The 20,836-nt window shown below is 42.1% G+C and overlaps 4 protein-coding genes across 5 annotated transcripts; 1 reads left to right on the top strand and 3 right to left on the bottom strand.

Moving 5' to 3' along the window:
- Window positions 1–575: 575 nt before the first annotated feature.
- On the bottom strand, window positions 576–4,060 carry LOC108050389. Its single transcript, XM_017132062.2, has 3 exons — window positions 3,750–4,060; window positions 3,368–3,691; window positions 576–3,086 (listed from the first exon to the last, which is right to left on the bottom strand). The coding sequence occupies exons 1-3, from the start codon at window positions 4,058–4,060 to the stop codon at window positions 860–862; spliced, it is 2,862 nt and encodes a 953-aa protein (XP_016987551.2). The 3' UTR covers window positions 576–859.
- Window positions 4,061–4,787: 727 nt separating this feature from the next.
- Window positions 4,788–6,794, top strand: LOC108050385. Its single transcript, XM_044459211.1, has 4 exons — window positions 4,788–4,991; window positions 5,049–5,336; window positions 6,056–6,231; window positions 6,406–6,794. The coding sequence occupies exons 1-4, from the start codon at window positions 4,887–4,889 to the stop codon at window positions 6,464–6,466; spliced, it is 630 nt and encodes a 209-aa protein (XP_044315146.1). The 5' UTR covers window positions 4,788–4,886; the 3' UTR covers window positions 6,467–6,794.
- Window positions 6,795–6,811: 17 nt separating this feature from the next.
- LOC108050386 (V-type proton ATPase 116 kDa subunit a1) lies at window positions 6,812–10,018 on the bottom strand. The gene is made up of 4 exons (XM_017132059.2): window positions 9,766–10,018; window positions 7,511–9,382; window positions 7,201–7,444; window positions 6,812–7,144 (listed from the first exon to the last, which is right to left on the bottom strand). Exons 1-4 carry the CDS (start codon window positions 9,916–9,918, stop codon window positions 6,879–6,881), a joined length of 2,535 nt encoding a protein of 844 aa, XP_016987548.2. The 5' UTR covers window positions 9,919–10,018; the 3' UTR covers window positions 6,812–6,878.
- Window positions 10,019–10,691: 673 nt separating this feature from the next.
- LOC108050390 (V-type proton ATPase 116 kDa subunit a1) lies at window positions 10,692–20,032 on the bottom strand. 2 transcript variants are annotated; one of them, XM_017132063.2, is made up of 6 exons: window positions 19,854–20,032; window positions 13,662–13,799; window positions 11,977–13,601; window positions 11,652–11,910; window positions 11,346–11,580; window positions 10,692–11,287 (listed from the first exon to the last, which is right to left on the bottom strand). In XM_017132063.2, the coding sequence occupies exons 2-6, from the start codon at window positions 13,776–13,778 to the stop codon at window positions 11,022–11,024; spliced, it is 2,502 nt and encodes an 833-aa protein (XP_016987552.1). In that variant the 5' UTR covers window positions 13,779–13,799; window positions 19,854–20,032; the 3' UTR covers window positions 10,692–11,021. The 2 variants fall into 2 exon arrangements, with proteins under 2 accessions (XP_016987552.1, XP_016987553.1); XM_017132064.2 differs by lacking the exon at window positions 19,854–20,032 and adding an exon at window positions 17,374–17,564.
- Between the last annotated feature and the right edge of the window lie 804 nt (window positions 20,033–20,836).

Raw genomic sequence — 20,836 nt, 5'->3', positions numbered from 1 at the left:
CAGGTTAGCCGCTTTCATGGCTCCTCTTTGCGCCCGTCTTTACAAGCGGGTCATTTCGAGAAAGAGCGAAGCAAAGAGGGAGAAAAACTAGTTACCAACAATAAGAGAAAGATCTGGGGAGTGGGCACCAAGAAAGCCAGTCTAGAAAAGCCACCTGTGGGGAGCTTCGCAAAGCTTTCCAGTCGTTATGCGACTAAAATAATGGATTTGAAATTATGTAAAAAATAATGGCCTGCAATTAATTTTTATAATAACCAAAAAGTTATTACGATACGATAAACTCAAGGGAATCACGAAAAGGGGAAAACAATTTAGCTAATAAAATGTATATGCAACTGCTGGTACTTTGATTTGAATTTAGGTTTCTTAAAATTTGTGAATATTTCACCAATATACTTTCTTAGATTTTATGGTAATGGTTTAAAAGGTAAATATTAGTAATTAGGAAACTACTAAAAATTATTCCTCTTATTTAAAAAAGGGTTTCGTAAAAATAGATGTAATTACTTAGCTACTAAATATTTTTATAAATACTTCATACTTCTATACAGCTCTATTAAAAAAAAAACTAATATTATTTTTTGTATTTCTTTTTATTAATTAAGTAGTATTTGAATAGGTATAAAATAGAAAGCTCAATAATCTATCAAAAGCTTAGTCTAAGCCCATCTAGTTTGTTGCCTAAGTCCTGTGTTTTTCATTTGAAAGAGATAATTCTCTGAGAGTTATCGCACAAATAAGGTTCCATTAAATGCCACTAAGAATAGTACATATTTACATTACGTTTTAATGGTGATAGTTTACACAAGTTATTTAAATTTCGTAAGATAAATGTTTCTACTTCTCGATGCTGTTTTGCCTACGCGTGTTTTTGGGGTTCTGTGTCCGCATCGAGGTGCTTGGTTAGGGTATTGTACCACTCGTTCATGTGGTTGGAGATGATGTTGATGAAGCGGGAGACCTTTGATTTAACAGAGCTCACGAGACTTTCAGAGATGGCTGTTATACTGCGATCCTTGCCAGAAGTCTTGCTGATCTTCATGATCTTGGACTCCTTCTCCTCTTTGGGTTGACTGGCATCCTTCTCTGAACTCTGATCCACCTTGTATTCATAGAAGGTGTACCTGCCCAGGGGCAGCATCTCCTCGCGATCCGCTTTGTCTATGCCATTGGAGCGGAGTTCTTCTATTGAATTGCTAGGCGGTATGGCACGACGCCTTCGCATTGCAGGTAGATCCCACCAAGAGGTGGTGATCCCTTCGTCGGCCGTCTTCTGGGGAAGATTCTTATGCAGAGCTGGGGCTGCTTTCTTGGTTCCAAATAGGTCCTGAGCAGGGGATTTCTTTCCAAAATCTCCCGATTCCAGGGAACTTTCCCGCATGGCCTCATCGCCTAGTGAAAACTCGTGCTCATGCTCGTTTATGTGACCCAGGAAATGCTTTCCCAGCTCTTTTTGTGCCTGCAGAAAATCGTTAGCTACATGTCCAATCCTAGAGTGCCGTCTTCTGGCACTCGGTACGGGTTCTACATCGTCTTCGGGCTCCTCAACAGGTTTAGGTTTAGCTGGAGTACCCTTGGCCATGGTAGCCCTGCTGGAGAAGGGTTCCGGAAAGAGCAGAGAGTTCAAGGTGGCTCCCAAATTCAATCGCTTATTGGGCTTGGGAGCTGGCAGTGCCTCGAAGAATTCCGTGGGAAGTAGACGCAACTTGGCAGCGCCTTCTGATTGCTCTGGCTCCTGTTCCTGTCTGTTTTCCTCCTCCTCAACTCGTTTAATAATCTTCAGCTGGTTCTTGGACTTGGTTCGGCGCAACTTGGGTACCTCTGGCTCAGCTTCCTGCTCGTTTTCCTCGCCATCCACACTCTCTATATTCTTTAGATGGACATCACCTTCTGGCAGCCTGGTATAAGTGGGAGTTTCCTCTGATTTCTCTCCGATCCGCTTAAAGAACTTCTCCTCATCGAACTCGTCAAAGTCGAAGAGGGGCTTGTTCTTCCTTTCGGGCTTACGGATCTCCGTAATCTTCTTGGTCAATGCCGTTTTCTTACCCTGACGGTTGTAGAAGAAGGGTCCCGAATAGCTGGATGTGCTACGTCTTGCCCGCTTTTTGCCCAGATCGTGGGTCTGCTCTAGCACCCGATATAACCAGGCCAAAGCTTTATGGGGCTTTACCGACTTCTCCTTGCCATCGTCCGAATCTCTCTTCGTCGGACTGTCATCCTTGAAATGCTCCAGCAGGCGCTCGAGCAGGGTGCCCGGGGTTTCCTCCTTATCAATGACAAAGCGGCGGTTGCGATTGATGGAACTCTGCACAGAACCCCGGGCTACGGCAGTTTCCTCGATCAAACGCTGGAGTAATCGATCGGCAGAGCTATATCGGGATGAACGGCGCTTCTCCTTGGAGGATTCGCCACTGGAATCACCCGCTTCCATTTCCGTGAATTGGCAATGTTCCAGGTTTACATCGGGCAATACCCAGAAGCTCACCGACATGCTGGGCGTGATCAACTGCAGGGGTTTACTTGGATCTATTGGCTTGATCAAGGGACGCAAAGTGGCGTTCAGGTGTAAACGAACATTGTTCAGCTGCACCCTTTGATCCAGACCAGTCAGCACATACTGCCAAATCTCGCTGCTAGTCAAGTGGTTAGAACTCTTCACCGTAATCGTGTTGGGCTGATCCTCAGTGTTGACCACCATAAAAGCCAATCCCCCGGATACGGCACTCGCACAATGGGTGTACAGCTTGTTGCTCGGCGCAAAGACATTCAGGGGTCGGGCTGGAAACACCCTGGATCCCATGACCTTCTTGAACAGGGCAGTTACATACAGACTGAAGTTGGGTCGCTCGAAGTCCAATAGGGACATGCGCTTGAAGATCACATCGAATCCACTGGTGGCCGCATCCCCCAGCGTTTGGGCCCATCGCAGGGCATCCGTGGTCTCGTCGCCCACTAATCTCTGCGAGGATCGCTCCTCGGGCAACGTCAACCATAGCGGAACCCGCTGTTGCTGGAGGATTCGCAGGGCAGGATCGCTGTCGTACAGGTAGCTACCCAAACTTGACTTGGGCAGCATGTTTGCGGGCCTGAAATTAAGAAAAGTCGCATAAACCATAGTAATAAGGTGATAAACAATGGATGTAAATATCAATAAATATCAATACTAAACCTTAAAATATACCTTAATAATATGAGTTCTTTGATTTGTAATTTAATTTGATAGATTGTTTAAAATTACTTCCATTAATAGGTTTGGGATTAGTTAATACTAAGTTTACATATAGAAAATATAAACTTGAGCGTCATCAAATTAAATAGACCTTTAAAGGCAAAGGATTCTATAAGATCCTTATTAAAAAGTACTTACTGTGTCCACCCAAATGCTGTATTCAGATCCTTGGACATATCCACATATCTCTTAGTTTCATCCGCACTGCTTCCTGCAGAAATATCCGCTCCCATAAGCCGCCAGTCATCCACATATGGTTTAAAGGTATCCGTCATCAGTTTAAGGGTTCGCAGCTCCTGGACGTAATCCTTGGCCCTCGACGTGCCAAAATCGGTGCCCAGCTGCCAGATGCAGTCGGTGATGCCCACCATATAGGAGGTGTTCAGGATCTTGAGCGTGTGCATGGAGTCCCATTCATCTGGAGCATATGGCACTGGAATAATCATGGTCCAGTTTACGGCCCTTCGAGAAAAAGACATGGATAATAAAAGGAAAAAAAGAGTGGAAACCTTCGACTTACTTGGTCCAGCGATTAAATCCCTTCCAGATAATCTTGGTGGGGTTTCGCAGTCTAGTCGGGGCATTACTGGCGAAGTAGAAATCTCCCACGAACTTGATGTGCGCATCTCCTAGTAGATTGGCCAAACTGGTCACCGCCTTGCGATTCTTGCCATCCAAAGCATCGTACAGATCCTCCGGCCGGACGGCAAAACTCACGAATTTCTCATTCACATCGTTATAAGGACGATTCACATTGAGCTGAACCAGGGTGTCTGCCCAGCACACAATCGCCAGGCCCAACAGAACCAAAGCGAAGCGCAAGTGCCACATATTGTTTGTTCAAAATTTGTATAGAAAGACCGGAGACCTGACCGTTGCTCGATGGGCCCACAACTGACCGGAGTTCTAGAACCACCACCTCTAAATAAACTCCCCGTTTCTTTTTCCCACCAGTGAATTTCGCTGCCCTCCGCAAATATTTTCCGCTGAACGCTGCCCTCGATGCACTGACCTTCTTCCAATGCACCGCCAACGTAACCCAAACCCACATGAAAGTGGGTCGTTGGAATGCTGCGTTTATCAATGAACCTCTGAACCTCTCTGAACTGAGGTCGGAGTTTGACTGCCAAATGCCATATTCTTAGGCATCCTCGCCCACGGTCACGGTTTGTTAGAAGTCAGAAAACGTGAATTCTAGAAATCTTGACCACCGCTAAAATGACTTCAACCCTGTTAGGTAATTTTTTTAAACTATGCAAGGTTACCCACAAAATTTTAACTTTACGTTGACTTTTTAATTTTTGATCACGTCTAAGTTGCTAGGCGATAGAATATTTTTATAGGTGTTTTAATACTTCTAGACATTAGTAGATACTTGCCAAAGCTAGCTTTCTTTTCTGGCTACTTTTTGGAATTGTTAAACTAATTTCAAGTAACTATCTGCAAAAATCAATTATAAATATTTAAAAAATTAAAGATACGCGCTATTTTATTAATCGATAAGAAATCGATTACTGTCAAAAACAACATGTTTTTCGTTTTCTAGCACTATCTCCGCCATTTTGAACGCAAAAATTCCGCTAGAGCTTAAATAATTTGTATAAAACTAAATAAAATTGGAATTATAACGAATTGTGGGTGCCAAACTATATAAGCAATGGCTTTTGAAAATAACGAAAACAATGAGGACACTACAAATGGCGCGATACCTACAGAAGATAATGAAATGACGGCCTATTTAGAAAAGTGTCTACTGAAGTTGGTAAGTTAACAAAAAAACAATTACAATATATTTATTAAATAATGATTTCAATGGCAGCGAGCCGAAAATGCTCAAAAGGCAGCGGAGATCGCCGATATGAAAGAGCAGATGAAGATGCTGCAGGCCGAGAAGTACGCCACTCTGATATCCATTATTCACTCCAGGAATGTGGTGCCCAATATCGAGGTTCTGAAAGACAAGAACCAACTTTTATTAAATACGCTCAACCAGTTTTGTATTCAGAAGAACAGTGTGGATAAAGCCTATGCAGACTACTGCAAGAGCATCCTCAAGGGCAAGGAGGCTCTGAAGCAGAAGAGTCCCTTCGACGAATTCACCGTTATGGTATGAGAGCTTCTCTGCTCCCAAACTCGCAATTCTTTATTTAAGACGGGACATGGTATAAACAAGTTGTATTTGGTATACGATGTGTTCGGTCAATATCTAGGGACACACCAACAACTTTCAAAATTATTTTAGAAGTCATTATACAACTTAAGTGTTAATTATGACGTCACTGCCAATTTGAAAAACTCTGTTAATTTAAGTGAGAGAAAAATCTGTTAGTGGGGTCCAGGGTTGGTGCTCGCTCTTTGTTTGAAGTATAGATACTGCATCTTTAATTTTAATGTGTTTAGTTTAGTAACGGGTATCTTAAAGTCGAGGCACTCGATTATACCGTTTCTCCATTTTAGGGAACAATCGGAAAATTAATGATATTATTTTATTTTCCCAAATATATTAAAATGTGCTATGCAGGAAAGTGTCAATTTTTACGCTTTTAACTTTCGGTTATTACTGTGACAAGCCCCATGTAGAAGATAAATATTGGAGATCCGATCAATAAATGATACTTAATATTAGTAAATCGAGAGCTAAAGAAATGACGGCTTAAGTTCACATTTTTGTAATATTTTGGTAGCTAAGAGCGTAAAAAAAGTTGATGCTTGAACAGCAAAAAGTGCCGCACGATATTTTACGTTACCTTCAAATTGAACAGCCAAATTAAATGAAATATTACATCATAAAAACAAGAATTTTATCCAAGATGTTTACTGTTTCAGCCTTACCATGAACTGAAGAAGCATATCGAAAACATAAAAAAAGATGTGGAAGAGATAAATGCAAATACTTCTTTGATCGCCGAGGAGCTTAAAACAAAAAAGAAGTGGTTTAATCTTACCCAAAAGTCGTTGGTTAATGAAATTCGTGTTTTAACACATATTGAACGAGATGCCATGTAAGTAATTACTGTAAATTATAATATTTTATAATATTAAGTTGTTACAATAATTCTTAAAAAAATGTCAAAAAGTTAAAAACAAGAACTATTAAGGCAATGGTAAATTAAACGTGGTCCTTATTCTTGAGATTCAAAACTTATTGAAAATAATTTTTTCTTTTTTTTCAACAGTGAAATGGTTGAAGATTTGAAATCGGAAAATTTAATGGTCCATGGCAACAATTTATTTTAGCTTCAGGTGCAGCTAAAAAGGCTTCAAATATTGTAGTGTTAAGATAAGCATTACAAAGAATATAAAAAAACTATCTTATACTTGTCTAAAAAAAATGTAAAACACAATGTTACTTTCAACATAAGGATACTTATTTATCCTTATTTCTAAAATTAAATTTCAAGCAAATATAAATCTGCCGCAAAAGCATTTCAATACAAAACACCTTATGTCAATATGTTATAGTTTTCTAAACTAAAGTCATTTCATTAATATTATTTTGCTATTTAAATAATCATGAAAACAAAAAATATTCAAAATACATATTTTTGCGTTGTAGCAGTTGTTAATAAAGTAAATTTAAAGTATTTTGTAATGCTTCTTTTATTAATTTTTTTTAAATGAGGAACCTAATGGGTTGTTCCATGTGCTTCTAATCATCTTCAATGACAACCAAGATGTCCCTAAAGCAGAAGGGCGTGAACGGGTAACCGTTTCCCACGTAGAATTTGCTCATGAACTCTACCCAGTGCAAACGTAAAGTGTGCAGGAAGGCGGACAGACCCTCCATCATGACCATGATAGCGATAGTAAAGAACTCCCAAACTGCGAAGATGAAAAACAGGAAAATAGCACCGGTATATCCTTCCATTTGCAGTCCCATCGCCAGCACCATGGTCCACAAAACTTCAGAGAGCTCTGAAATAAAATCTGTAATTAGTATTGCACCTATTGTGGAACCAGGAAATTATTACGGGCATGAGCCAAGGACAAGGCCCAAAGACGAAGATAGGAGGCCGTGTGCGAAATGGTACTGAGGATATACTCTATTGTGTGGATAGCCTGGTGGATCCAGATCTCACTCATGGGCTCGTCATCCTCCTCGCTGTGTCCACCTGACTCGTGGGCCTCAGCTACCTCCGTAATGATGATTTCCTTGCCAGTAGTAACCTCTATCTTCTCCACGATCTCGTCTACCTCCACCAATGGACCAGCGGGCTAAAAGTAAGATATTAAAAACAAATAAACTAAGTAAGAAACACTTCTTGGCTAATCAAATCTCACCCTGTTGCGGCGTTGGTATTTAATATAAAGTGGCTTTCCAAGGAGGATCCAGGGAATGCAGAGAAGCGCCACCACTAAAAAGATCATCTCGAGATTCCTCTGGATTGGGAACATATTGACTTCGCAGCCCGGCAAGGCCGTCTCCGTCTTGAAAAGCACCATGTCGATGAACATGATAAGCACCGACGGTGCACACCCGGGACTATCGGCCGTCACGTCGGTGGTTGGACTGTACTTGACCCACTTGTAGAACATCATGAAGCACATGTAGCCGAACATGAGCAGCAGGAAGAGGACTTGAGGGACAAACTGCAGGAAGATATACGCGTACTTCTTGAAGAACACGAAATTCTCCACCGACATGCACACGCCGAAGACCATGTGCAGTACTCCAAAGATGATCGAAAGCTTCATCTTGTAGGTGTTCAGGAAAATGATCTTGTTGGACGCCGACTGCCAGATGGGATCTATGCCCATAGGATAAACACCGCGCGTGGCCACCGAGGGGTTAAGCGTTAGGGTGGGATTAGTCAACACAGTGGTTCTGTTGTACACATTGACCCAATGAGTGCCGAATACATTGATCGATTTTGAAAATATGTCGTTGTAGTGGAAGCCCGTGTACATGGCAAACAGACCCATCAGCATGATAATATATCGTCCGGCAAAGAAGATGGTCCAGATCTCACCACCTCGCTTCTTAGCCAACCGCTTTTCGTCGATCACCATCCAAAGACCCAAGAGGAAGAGGATCGTACCGTGACCCATATCTCCAAACATAACAGCGAACAGGAAGGGGAAGGTGATGCAAGTGTACAGACCCGGATTCACCTCACGGTAGCCAGCGATTCCATATGCATCAATCAAATTCTGGAATCCACGAGTGAACTTATTGGTCCGGAAATGGGTAGGCGGCTCCTTCTTGGTGTCCAGCACATTGATGAACGAGGGCACAGTGCTGCCCACACAGGCTGATCCGGCGGCCAGAGCCACCTCCACCAGTTCCAGCTCTCTCTTGGGAACCCAGCCCTCGCCAATCAGGCACTTACTGCCGAGGTCCACGTTGAATAGGTTCAGCGTGTGGTAGATGCCCTTCATCTTCTTAACCATGGCACTCCATCTGGGAAGCTGCTTCAAGGCAGCCTGCAGCACGCAGGTCCTGTGGTCACTTGTCTGGTTGATGATGGCTTGGAGGTCGTCCAGTCGGGTCTTCACATTCCTCACCATCTCCTGCCGCTCGGCATGCGAGCTGGGACACGGGTACATGTGGGCATGGAAGCCTGTACACACCTTGCGGATCCTGGCCTGCAGCTGATCGCCCTGGAAGAAGACCACGAACACGCTCTTGTGGAGCACATTGCCTGTCTTGGGATCCGTGAGGGCAACATCCACATCGCACCTACGAACAAAGACATTGCCACGTGAGATGCGCCACAGCATCCGCTCGAAGGCGTACTCCCGCTCCCTGCTGATCACTCCTGCCACGAATCCGAGGTGGCCATTGGATTGCTCGGGATCGCGGTGGGTTCCCTTCTTGTTCAGATCGAAGTTGTGCGACTCCTGGTCCGAAAAGAACTGATCGGTGCGCTCCAGCACTTGGATCATTTCGCTCAGCTCCAGGAAACTAGTCTGCAAGTTCAAATTGTTGGCAGCCAGTTCCATGATCTCCGTCTCCGTCTTTTCCAGGTGAGCCTCCAGATCGATGATCTCACGCGGTTGCGGTGACGGGGGGAAGTCATCCATCAGGTCGAGCACCTTGTGACCTTCCTTGTTTAACTCGGCGGTCACGTAGCGGATGCGGCGCTCCAGTTCATCGCAGCGTCTTACCTCGCCAATGAATTTGCGCTGCTGGGCGTTCACTTTATCGTTCAGCTGACATAAGAATTAGATTATTTGGGATTAGATTGTTAAAGAATAGATCTTAATATCCATGAAATGCCTATTGCTCTTAATAAGACTAATTAATGCATTGTACTATAAACGAATGCTTACAAAATATTATATATTGAATATTAATTAAAACATATTTGGTTGCTGAAGCTTGACAATTTATTATGTCGGTATACGGGCAGATTACCAACACAAAAATATTTCATTTAAATCAATTTCAAAAAAATCTGTTTCTTATTATACATATGTATATTTGCGAAGGATTTCTTGTTTTTATATCCTGGCACTCTTGTTTTAGAAATTTTGAGGTCAAAGTAGCTTGAACATATTTCAGATTGTGGGTGATTTGTCCCCAGAACACTTACATCACGAAACTGGACACATCCCACTTCACCCAAGGCTGCAATGGTATCGTAAGCTGCCTCCGGCTGCAGATACATTTGCACCAAGGACATCACCTCGCTGCGGAAAATGCTGTTGCTCTCCTGATTGGAGCCGCAGCTCCACCACTTGGACATGTTTACTGATCCTGTTGCTCCTTCTTCGAGTTAAAAATTCCGGAATGGCTCCGCACATTCGGAGCGCAGCTGACGAACTGATCGGACTGGTCACTTGACTTGGACGAGGAAGGTTCTGAGGTGATTGCTGACCCACGAGCAACTTTCCCGGCTTATCAACGGAGACGAGTCGCCTGCCTTGGATAAATATTTGGGGAACTCAGTTACCACTTGAGCAATCCATCAATATGATAGAATGTCTGTTCCCCCAATATCGACTCCCCTTCCCGACATTATAGTCTTTTCCTTATCATTTGATAGTTCGCCTTGGGTGTATTTCTGAACCGTTTGGAATTAAAAATCAATTGTCAGATAATTACAAATTATTTTCCAGTCTACCACATATATGACACATATGTAATCAGTAGCAACTACAATAAATGTAAATACGTATAAGCCATCCTTGCAAACAAGCATTTTGAATTGGTGCAACTAATTTAACTGTCAGCAACGAGTACGAATGCAGGCAAAAATAATTCTATAACACGAAGTCTCCAAACCTATAACTTTTTATGTGGTTCGGGTTAAAGAAGTTTGACTGTTCGACATTTCCTACGACGCCCTAAAAGAATGCTATAAAAATTAAATTTTGTATAACAGTTATACCAAAAATGGGTCAGGATGTTCCAATCTCATTTAATAAAACACGACAGATATTTAATAAATTGATATTTTCGAAATCTGCCAACTCGTTCTTTGCCTTGAAATTAGCTATAACACAAATGGCAAACATATTTGCTGTTCTCTTCTTTGCAGTATATTTATTACATTTAATATTTGTATAAGTATGTATTATTATAACAATGAATATCAAATTATTGCTTTTGAAACAGTTTTTGAGAATACTAGGCACAACTCAAATGAGGAATACTTTTAAAACAGATGGAATACAAAACGGAGGGTACAAAAAATGTGGGAAGAGCACCACAATACTGACAATATCCGCAAAAATTAAACAAAACAAAAACATTTAACAAACAATCAAAATAGTTTGGGCTGGGAGTAAACAAAGGTTGCTGATAATTGTATACACTTCGCCCTAGTTTGAGCACATTCGGTTGGATCTACTCCTCCTCCTCGCCATCGAGGATAGCCTTGAAACTGAAGGGCTGGAAGGCGTAGCCCATTCCCTCGTAGAACTTGCTCATGAACTCCACCCAGTGCAGACGCAGTGTGTGCAGGAAAGCGGACAGGCCCTCCATGAGGACCAGGATGGCCAGGGTGAAGAGGCACCAGGCGCCGAAGATGATGAACAGGCCGATGGCGCCGCCCACGCCGGACATTTTCAGGCCCAGGGACAAGACCATTTGCCACAGCACCTCGGAGAGCTCTAAAATTCGTATAGTATTAGTAACTGAGTCAGAAAGTCATTTTAAAGGCATATTTACGGGCGTGAGCCAGGGACAAAGCCCAGAGACGAAGATAGGAGGCCGTGTGCGAAATGGTACTGAGCACGTATTCGATGGTGTGGATCGCCTGGTGGATGTAGATCTCGCTCATGGGCTCATCTTCGTGGCCATGGGCACCTCCAGCGTTCTCTTCGTTTCCAGAGAAGCCCGTGGGCAGAGGGGTTTCGCCTTCGGCCAGCTCAATGTTGCCGGTCAACTGACCATTGTGCTTAGCCTACCGGGGAAATTAAAATAAATATATTATTAATACAAGTTCAAGTCATTTTAGCCTCATAGGAAACCTACATGAGCGTTGTTTTTGCGGGTGAACTTGATGTACAGGGGCTTGCCCAACAGCATCCAGGGAATGCAGCACAGGGCGATGAGCACAAAGGTCTTCTGCAACTGGGGCTGGGACTCGAACATGAACTCGTTGCATCCCTTGGGCGGCGGTGTGTTCTTGAACAGCATCATGTTGATGAACATGATCAGCACTGAGGGAGCGCAGCCGGGAGTCTCTGGCTGGAAGCTCGTCCTGGCATTATAGCTGAACCACTTGAAGAACCTGAAAAACACATAAAATGATTAAATGTTAAATTAAATAAAAGATAAATTTTATAGGTAAGCTCACATCATGAAAACCATGTAGCCGAAGAGCAGCAGCAGGAAGAGGATCTGGGGCACGAACTCCAGGAAAATGGAGGCGTAGCGCTTGAAGTGGGTGAAGTTTACGACTGACATGCACACGCCGAAGACCATGTGCAGCACACCGAAGATGATCGAGAGCTTCATCTTGAAGCTGTTAAGGAAGATAATCTTGTTGTCGGCCAGCTGCCACACAGGATCCATTCCGAAGGGATAGACGCCAATGGCGGAGCTGTTGGGCGGCAATTGCAGAGACGGATTGGTCAGCACAGTGGTCGTGTTGTAGTTATTGAACCAACGCGATCCAAACAGGTTCATAGACTTGGAGAACACGTCGTTGTAGACCAAACCAGTGTACATGGCAAACAGACCCATCAGCAGAATGATGTAGCGACCGCCGAAGAAGATGTTCCAGATCTCACCACCGTTGCGGATGCGTGCCAACTTGCGTTCGCAGAGCACCATCCAGGCTCCGAAAAGGACCAGAATCAGACCGTGGCCCAAATCGCCGAACATCACGGCGAACAGGAAGGGGAACGTGATGCATGTGTACAGGGCGGGATTGCACTCCCTGTACGAGGCCACTCCGTAGGCATCGATCAGATTCTGGAAACCACGGGTAAACTTGTTGGTCCGGTTGAAAGTCGGCGGTTGTTCGTTGGTGTCGATCACGTTGAGGAACGATGGGATGGTGCTGCCCACGGCAGCAGATCCATCGGACAGAGCTTTCTGGACGACAGGCAAGTCCTTGGTGGGCACCCAGCACTCTCCAATCAGACACTTCTTAGTCACATCCATGTTGAACAGATTCAGCGTGTGGTAGATAGCCTTCATCTTCTTGACCATAATTGACCACGAGGGCAGATTCTTGGACACGGTGGCTAGGACGCGGCTGCGGTGATCCTCCGTCTGGCTGAGAACCAGTTTCAGATCCTCCAAGCGAGTGCGCACGTTGCGCACCATCTCCTCGCGCTCGTTGTGCGAACTTGGACAGGGATACAGAGAGGCGTGGAAGCCGGTGCACACCTTCTTGATGCGGTTCTTCAGCTGCTCACCCTGGAAGAAGGCCACGAAGACGGTCTTGTAGATGGGATGACCGGTGGCTGGATCGTTCAGAGGCTCGTCCAAATCGGAGCGCTTGAGGAAGACATTTCCCCTGGAGATGCGCCACAGCATCCGCTCAAAGGCGAACACACGCTCGCGGTTGATCACGCCGGCCACAAATCCAAGCCTGCCGCGATGCTGAGCGGTGGCCTCATCTCCTCCAGCTCGGTTAGAGGAGTCCAGGTTGAGCACCTCCTGGTCGGAGAAAAAGCCCTGCGTGTTCTCCAACACCTTGCGCAGTTCGGTGAGCTCCAGATAGTTGGACTTCATGTTCACCTCGTTCTGAGCCAGCTCGATCATCTCCGACTCGGTCTTCTCCAGGTGAGCCTCCAGGTCGATGATCTCACGTGGATTGGGGGCACGCGGAATATCATCCTGGATATCGGGCAGGACGATGCCGTCCTTCTTGATCTCCGTCTCGATGTAGCGGATCTTGCGCTCCAGCTCATCGCATCGCCGCACCTCGGTAACGAACTTCCGCTGGAAAGCGTTCACGTTCACATTCAACTGCGAAAAGATATATCACCTGATTAGTTGGGGTATTTGTTAAAGACAATCCGTACTTACGTCGCGGAACTGCACGCAGCCGGTTTCGCCCAGCTCAGATACGGAGGTGTACGCGGCCTCCGGCTGAATGAACATCTGGCATAGTGCCATCTCCTCACTACGGAACATGTCCCCCATCTTGGCGACTGCTTACGTTCCCTGTGGGCGAAAAGAGGGGTTGGGATGGGGGTTAGTTTCGGCATTCCGCAGACGTGCAATTAAAATAAGGAAAGGCAGCACCGACCACGATTTGTTTTCGCCCTCAGTGAGTGTTTTGTCTGGGCTACAATATCGTATACGATGAACAATGGGATACATCGTGAAAAAATATTGGCAACAAGTGGAATTTTAAATAACAAATTAAAATTTTTTCCACTTTTGGTAAAAGAGGATTTACCGATTTAATACGTAAGTTTAGATACTGTTTTAAAAATCTATATAAATGTAATTCTCAGTGAGTCGATTAATAAAACTAGACTTTCTTTAATTTTCGTAATTGATTTTCCTTCATTTTTGCTTTCAGTGCTTCTTCGCCCCCTATTCTATCCGACATATTTATGTACAAATTTCGCTGGCTTGCTTGCAAATGATTTTATTTATTTGTCTTTCGTTTGTTTTTCTCTGGTGTGGAAAAGCAATCACTCTATTTTCAGCTCCATATGGTGCTCGGGACTTGGCCGAAACTCACCATGTGTTTTGGCTTTTAGCACAACAAGAGAATCAAACAAGAGAGTCAATATAATAAGATATCAAATAAGTATTGGTTCCTAAATTACAACACCTTGTCACGTTCTACATACTTGAATTTACTGCCAAATCACGTAACTTCCAACGGATCGTTAAATACAAACTTATTTCAAACTCGTTGTACTTTTTTCAAGGGCTCGATAAACAGATTTGGAATTGAGATTTTGGGATTATATAAAGACATATTCAAAGTAAATACAAATTGTGCAATATATTTAAATAATCAGATGACTAGAAACATGACAATACACAGATGGAGTAGAGTCATTATTTGTATTTCAACAATAAGAGATTGCTGAGAATGATTTTTTTGTTGATTGTTTTTGTAAACAGTGGAAGTATTCGGAATTTGAAACGATATGAAGTACGATTGGGACCACAAAGGAAATCATAATACGATATCAACAAAATTTCAATTCCGAGAATTAACTGATTTATGATCAAATTATAATGACTCAAGATATCTTAAGTGTGTCGAGCTCATTGTTTATAGATGTCTAGCCAGACAAAATGGCTTAGTTTTCGATGTGAGTTTTAACATTATTGTATCTCGTTAATTTTTTCGTTTTTTTTTATTATATTATTATATACTTTAAAAGAACTCGTTCTCTTTTCCCTAATTGTCATTGCTTGAAATAGGTAATCTAAAAGGGTTATTTGCCTTCGTAATCTTAACTGTGCTTAAGTTATCTCTAGACCCGCTGCAATATTGTTTACAGCCCAGAAAACAGTTCTTATCACTATGTCGACTTTGAATGCATTCTCTTCCTCGATTTATTCCTTAAGTCAGTTGAGCCATCCAAAAACCCACAAAAACATATGCCGGTACCTACAAAAATACAGATAAAATTCAGCAAATTAACTGATAATTGTAACATTATCAAGTATAACCCGGCCATGTGCAAATAGAGTTGACTTCTCCCAAAATCGGTGGAACTCAGATAATGCAAGTAATTACTGTTTTTGATTTAATTGGGTCGCCTCCGTGCTGACGCGTTTGTGGGAGTGGTGGTGAGCTGTAGAATGACATATAGTAGGGTGGGGCAGGTCCTGGGGAAGGGCATTAGTCTATAGTCAGCATTGTGGTGTCTGCACTCGAGAGCATTTCGCCATTTCGCAGTGTGCACACAGACGACACCAAGGTTTGTTGTGACATCATCGGGCCAAACAGTCAACGACACGGCGACGTCAGCCTCGCACATTATCGAACTTTAATGGGTCCCCGGGCCCCGGATTCCATCCAAATACCCATTCCCATTCCCCGACAGGAGAGAATTAGCTTTTGCTTTTTGCGGTAGATATACAACGGATGATGTGTTATATGTAGATACATTTATATTTAAGTAGTATGTATTAAGAATATGTTCTCGTCATCGTCAACAACAAATAAGAACACTGCCCTTAAAAAGAACTAAGACGATCGAGACCAATATTTCGTATTTTAAAAATAATGTTTATTAGATGTAATCTCGAATAGAATGTCTAAAATTGAAAAAAACTGATACGACTTTACTTTGGAATAAATTTCAATTCAAAAACATAAAATTCTTTTTTTTTTTGTGCAATTAATATTAGGAATAATAAGCCTGTATCATCAAAAATGACCGGGAATTTCCGGACGGGACACCACCCAGAGCTGTTGAGACTTTATAAGTGTTGACTCATTTCGTAAGTCATTTTGCGAAAAGAACTTATGATACCATAACCTATGCTTATAACAATTATTCATAATTTTAGTAGAATTTTTCCTTTTCAGTGTAGCGACGTTCGACTCATTTGTAAAACAGCATTAAAATAACAAACAAATGGCCCAGACAATTGGCCAGGAGCCAGTTAGAGAGAAAACGTCATAGATATCCACCAAAAACCCAACCTGCGGTGCTTTTAGGTCCATTAATCACATGACCTGCTACTGCAAAAAGCTAAAGTCGGATTTGAACAGTAGGTTCGAATTCCCCCAAGGCTTATGGATATCAAATTTGCAGTGGAATGGCACTGTGACTGTACAACTCGATCCACTTGATGCTCCCAATCGCCTGTTGCGCCCTTTGTCGCCATATCTTTCGAGCAGTTTCAGCATTTCTCGTTTACACTTTTATCAGCGCAACAAATATGTATGTAGGTTGACACTTTGTTGTTCCTTTCTGGCTTTTTATAACTAAGAATCGTTGGCTGGTTGTCGCCACTTCTCTAAAAATAGCATAGTCATGAAATTCGCAGCCTTAATTGCTCTTATTATTAATTATGAATGTGGCTTATTCTCCGCTCGTAAAGCCATTTTAGAATTTTGCCGGCAAATTGTTTTTGTACATTTTTATTGTATTATTAAATTAGTATTGGCGTGTGCCGAAACAGGGGCTTCGGAAAATCCTTATGACAAAATTCGAATATAACGCGGCTACTTGTTAACTTTACAATGCCATTTAGTGCATCGTTAGCTCGGGTAATTAGCACAAATTTAGAACTTCGTAATTGCTCAGCTATAGCCCATGGTCAACGGCAGTAATCAGTCAATTATTTATTACCTACAGTAATGCCGTACAAATAATTAATTATTAAAGTTATAATCGTTTTTAATAGGAAATAAATTGTTTTCCCTTTGAAAAGCAGACTCTTGGGAGGCCAAACAGCTCAAGTCCTAAATATCCTTTCTTATGTACATTTTTTTAAGCATACAAAACTAATTAAGTCATTTTTAAGAGGAAGTTTTTTTTGTTCACACATAAACCAATAAAATAACAGTTCAGAAATATCTGAGTTAGGGTATAAATATAATAATCTAAAAACCGTATACAATCGTATTGTATAAACACAATATCAAATTGAGGACAAATTAAATTCTCTGGGAAGAATGAAGCCTTAACAAAAAACAAAGTAAATATTTATTCGTTTCCCATTAATTCACTCGAAACTCGTAGTCCCACTGCCAAGAACACCCACGAAACCCGCTTGTATTCGAAAAACAGGTAATACAATTGCAACTTGCCTGCTCAAATGCTGTTTAATGATTCCACGAGCGCACTTTCGTTTTAATAAAATTAACAAAAATTCGAATCGAGTTTCCAATTGCAATTGCCCAATATTACAATATCACCGTATCACAGTTCACACGCACAGCTCGAACACGAAAAAACACTGAGCGCAGCTGAACCAACTAGCTAACTGCTAACTGCTAACTGTAAACCAGTTCAACTTCAAAACAACAACTAAGCCCTAAGCGGCGTTGCCATTGCCGTTTGCTCTCCTCTCTTATCCCCCTTTCTTCTCTCCTCCCTCTTCTTTTTTCTTCTCTCCGCTTTGCTGGTCACTTTCGTGAGTGGACTCTAGCCTAGCCTTGCGTGCGTGTGTGTGGGTGTAGGCTACCACGATATACAGGTAAGCTTCACTGGCTTGAATATCTTATAGTCCTTTTCTAGTTGTCAAATGATAGATTATTTCATACCCCATCCAGTTAGTCAAAATTAAACATTCTTTCGAATTGAGCGTAGGAGTGATCAGATTTTAGGCCCGTTTTTCATCTTCCTAATAAGTTTTAATCTGACAGTTAAATACACCTTATAGCATTCCATAAAGACAAACAAACTGATCTTAATCTAACAACTTATGAACATACATATCTATGTACCTGGCGTTGTGAAATTTACCATTTATGTTGCGGATGGGATTAAATTTGCGGATGACATTAAATTTATAGGGAGCTCCACTGTAGTTCATATGCAGTTGTTGTTGCTCCTGGCTCACTCACGCGAGTTGTGGGTGAGCCTTAATCACATTTAATCGAACGTTGGTTGGGGGCGGAGAGGGAGGTTGAAGAGGCGAGGCAGCGAAAAAGAGAAAGAGAGCGAGCGGTTGACATTGACAACCCCCTTTTCTTGGGAGCGGGCGCACGCCCATGTGTGCGTAGGCTAATATCGCTACGCTTCGAAGTTTCGTTAAATTTTTACTTTGTTTTGTTTGTTTCTCTCTTTATCGTTTTCCTCTTTGGTCTTCGCATCCGCTACTCTCCATTTCCCTACTCTCTATTTGTTGTTAATTCGAATTCGAATATAACTTCTACTTTTTATTGTGCTCTTGCGCTCTGTTTTTATGACAATTATTTTTTTTTTCACTGCGGGTAATTAAGAACTCGCTCACACAAATATACGAACAAATTTAATGGGAATCCACAAATGAAGGCGATCGAGAAACAAAAACATACCAGAGTCATCTTTTTATTAACGCCAATTGTCAATTCAATTCATTTTCTTCAACAGTAAAGATACACTAGTACTACAAATTTTTCTGATGGCTCCTCCATTGCGTCACAAAAACCAATTATGGGCATATGGCACTAGCTTATCATCAAACTTATGGCCGGGAACTAATAATATACTGAAGTTGTAAAACGGAAGCTAGCTAATAAATTCTAAGCACTTTTAAATAGACTTTTGCTCATATCTTAGTACATAACTTTCCTAAAGTTTTATTAAAAAATGACGAGTCACTATGTTAACCCATTGACAAATGTATATTACATGATTTTCTTTAAAAAATATGAATACTTTACAAACTACATATTAAATCGAGTGTCATATAAGCTTAAGAAAAATAAAGAGCCAATAAAAGGCGAGGCTCATTTAATTCTGCAATATTCCGATTGGAGTGCAATTCTCGTCGCAAAATGCTGATAAGTGGTAGAGTTACGCAACTGGAGATCGGGAACTCAAGTGCCAGGGCTTTAAATGGCTATAGCTTATTCCCCAGACGAGCACTTGTGCAGCAAATACTATACTTCAGATGTGGAACTGCTAGATTTCTAGAACCGTTCAGATTTTCCATTCATAAACTGGGTCTGCTGTGGCTGTGGCTAATCAGCAAAAATTGATTGATCGATGGAAGTGCTACGGCAAATTTATAGCGCGATCCATAAATCATAATCGAATGGAATTTATTGTTTGCTATTTGCAACTACTTGAGCTCAGCTTTTTGGGTTTTTGTTCCAGCGGAAGATTTTTCTAGGCAAAGCTGCAAAAAAGCGAAGATCACATGATAGCCCCCACATATGATTGCATAAAACTCGAAAACTCACGACTCTGTAAGAGAGCGCGACTCACAGATACTGTGGAGAGTATTATGACTAACACTCACACTGCGAAACTTGGTGCGTATCTGAGAGATACTTGCGGGTTTCGGAAAGAGATAGCACTACGGTAGCCAGGTATCTGGCGCTCTGACTTTAGCTGTGACTTCTGACAGGTGTTTGCACAATAGGTCCCATGACAGGTAAGCCCCCCACCCCACTTTGCAAACTAGTGGGTGTAACTAGCTAGCATCACGTGCCAGAATGCAGGCAATTGGAGTTAAATTACGAATACTTCTGGCTGATAGAGCACGTGCTTTTGATCAGTAGTCTAGTTTCTGGGGATAAACCCTAGATCAACCCAAGATCACCTTGAACCCGCTTGGTTTTTCGAGTTTTTCGCTTACCTTCACCGCTCCGAAAACAATTTTAATGCCAAAGACACCAGATTCGATTCCCCGCGAGTGCGAGCGATAAAATTAGAACTTGTTTGTTGCCGAGCGAGAGTATCCGTAGTATCTTTATTTGAATCTGAATCGAGCGGAGCACACGTCTGCTCACCGCCAACGATCGCCTGCGTTTAAATTTGGCACTCGCTGCCGCGACTTGGGAACCTCGCGAATCAGCTCTCCATATCTCTCACTCTCTATAACTCACACCCTCTATAGGATCCGACTCTCTATCGAGCACTCACTCTCCCCAAGTGGGCATGCCCACTAAGTATGATCGGGGTTCGTTATCAGAAATTAGAAATCAGAAATCGACAAATACTCGTACTAAAGTCGAAATCCTCGAGTACTACATATGTACAAATGTCCGCATTGCGTAGCCACCGACTCCCCCATTATCAATTTAAATTAATAACGCTTCAACCAAGTAATTCCCTGGTCTAGATAAGTCGAGTTGATATTGACAGTTGTTTGTTTTGGTTTTGTCAGGCACTATAAATCGCCCCTCTTGTCGGCCCTAGCAACTGAGGTGGGCGGGGCACAAGGTGAGTCGATCGATCTTTAGCTGAAATGGTACTGATAAATGGGGACATTTTCTATTTCTAGGTAGCAAAACTAACTATCCCTGTCTGACAAATAAAATTGTCAATTGCTTGTTATTTCAACAAAAAACATTAATTGTCAAATCAAAAAAAATATCAATCAAACACAATAATTACAGGAATCATTAAATAATGATGACATATACACATCATATCATCAAAACAACAAACAATTGGTAAGAATATTAAATTATGTCAAACTATTAAAAAAATATTATTTCAGTGAATTTAAATATTATGAATATGACAAAATATGAGTACTATATTTATTTATAATTATTATCTTATACAGTTTTTATAAGAAATATAAAACCAACATTAAAAGATATCAAAATAAAC

This window comes from Drosophila rhopaloa, unplaced genomic scaffold (genome assembly GCF_018152115.1).
Source record: "Drosophila rhopaloa isolate 14029-0021.01 unplaced genomic scaffold, ASM1815211v1 contig_178, whole genome shotgun sequence".
NCBI classification, from domain to species: domain Eukaryota; kingdom Metazoa; phylum Arthropoda; class Insecta; order Diptera; family Drosophilidae; genus Drosophila; species Drosophila rhopaloa.
Note: the sequence above shows the minus strand (reverse complement) of the source record. Positions and strands in the feature narration are given on the sequence as shown.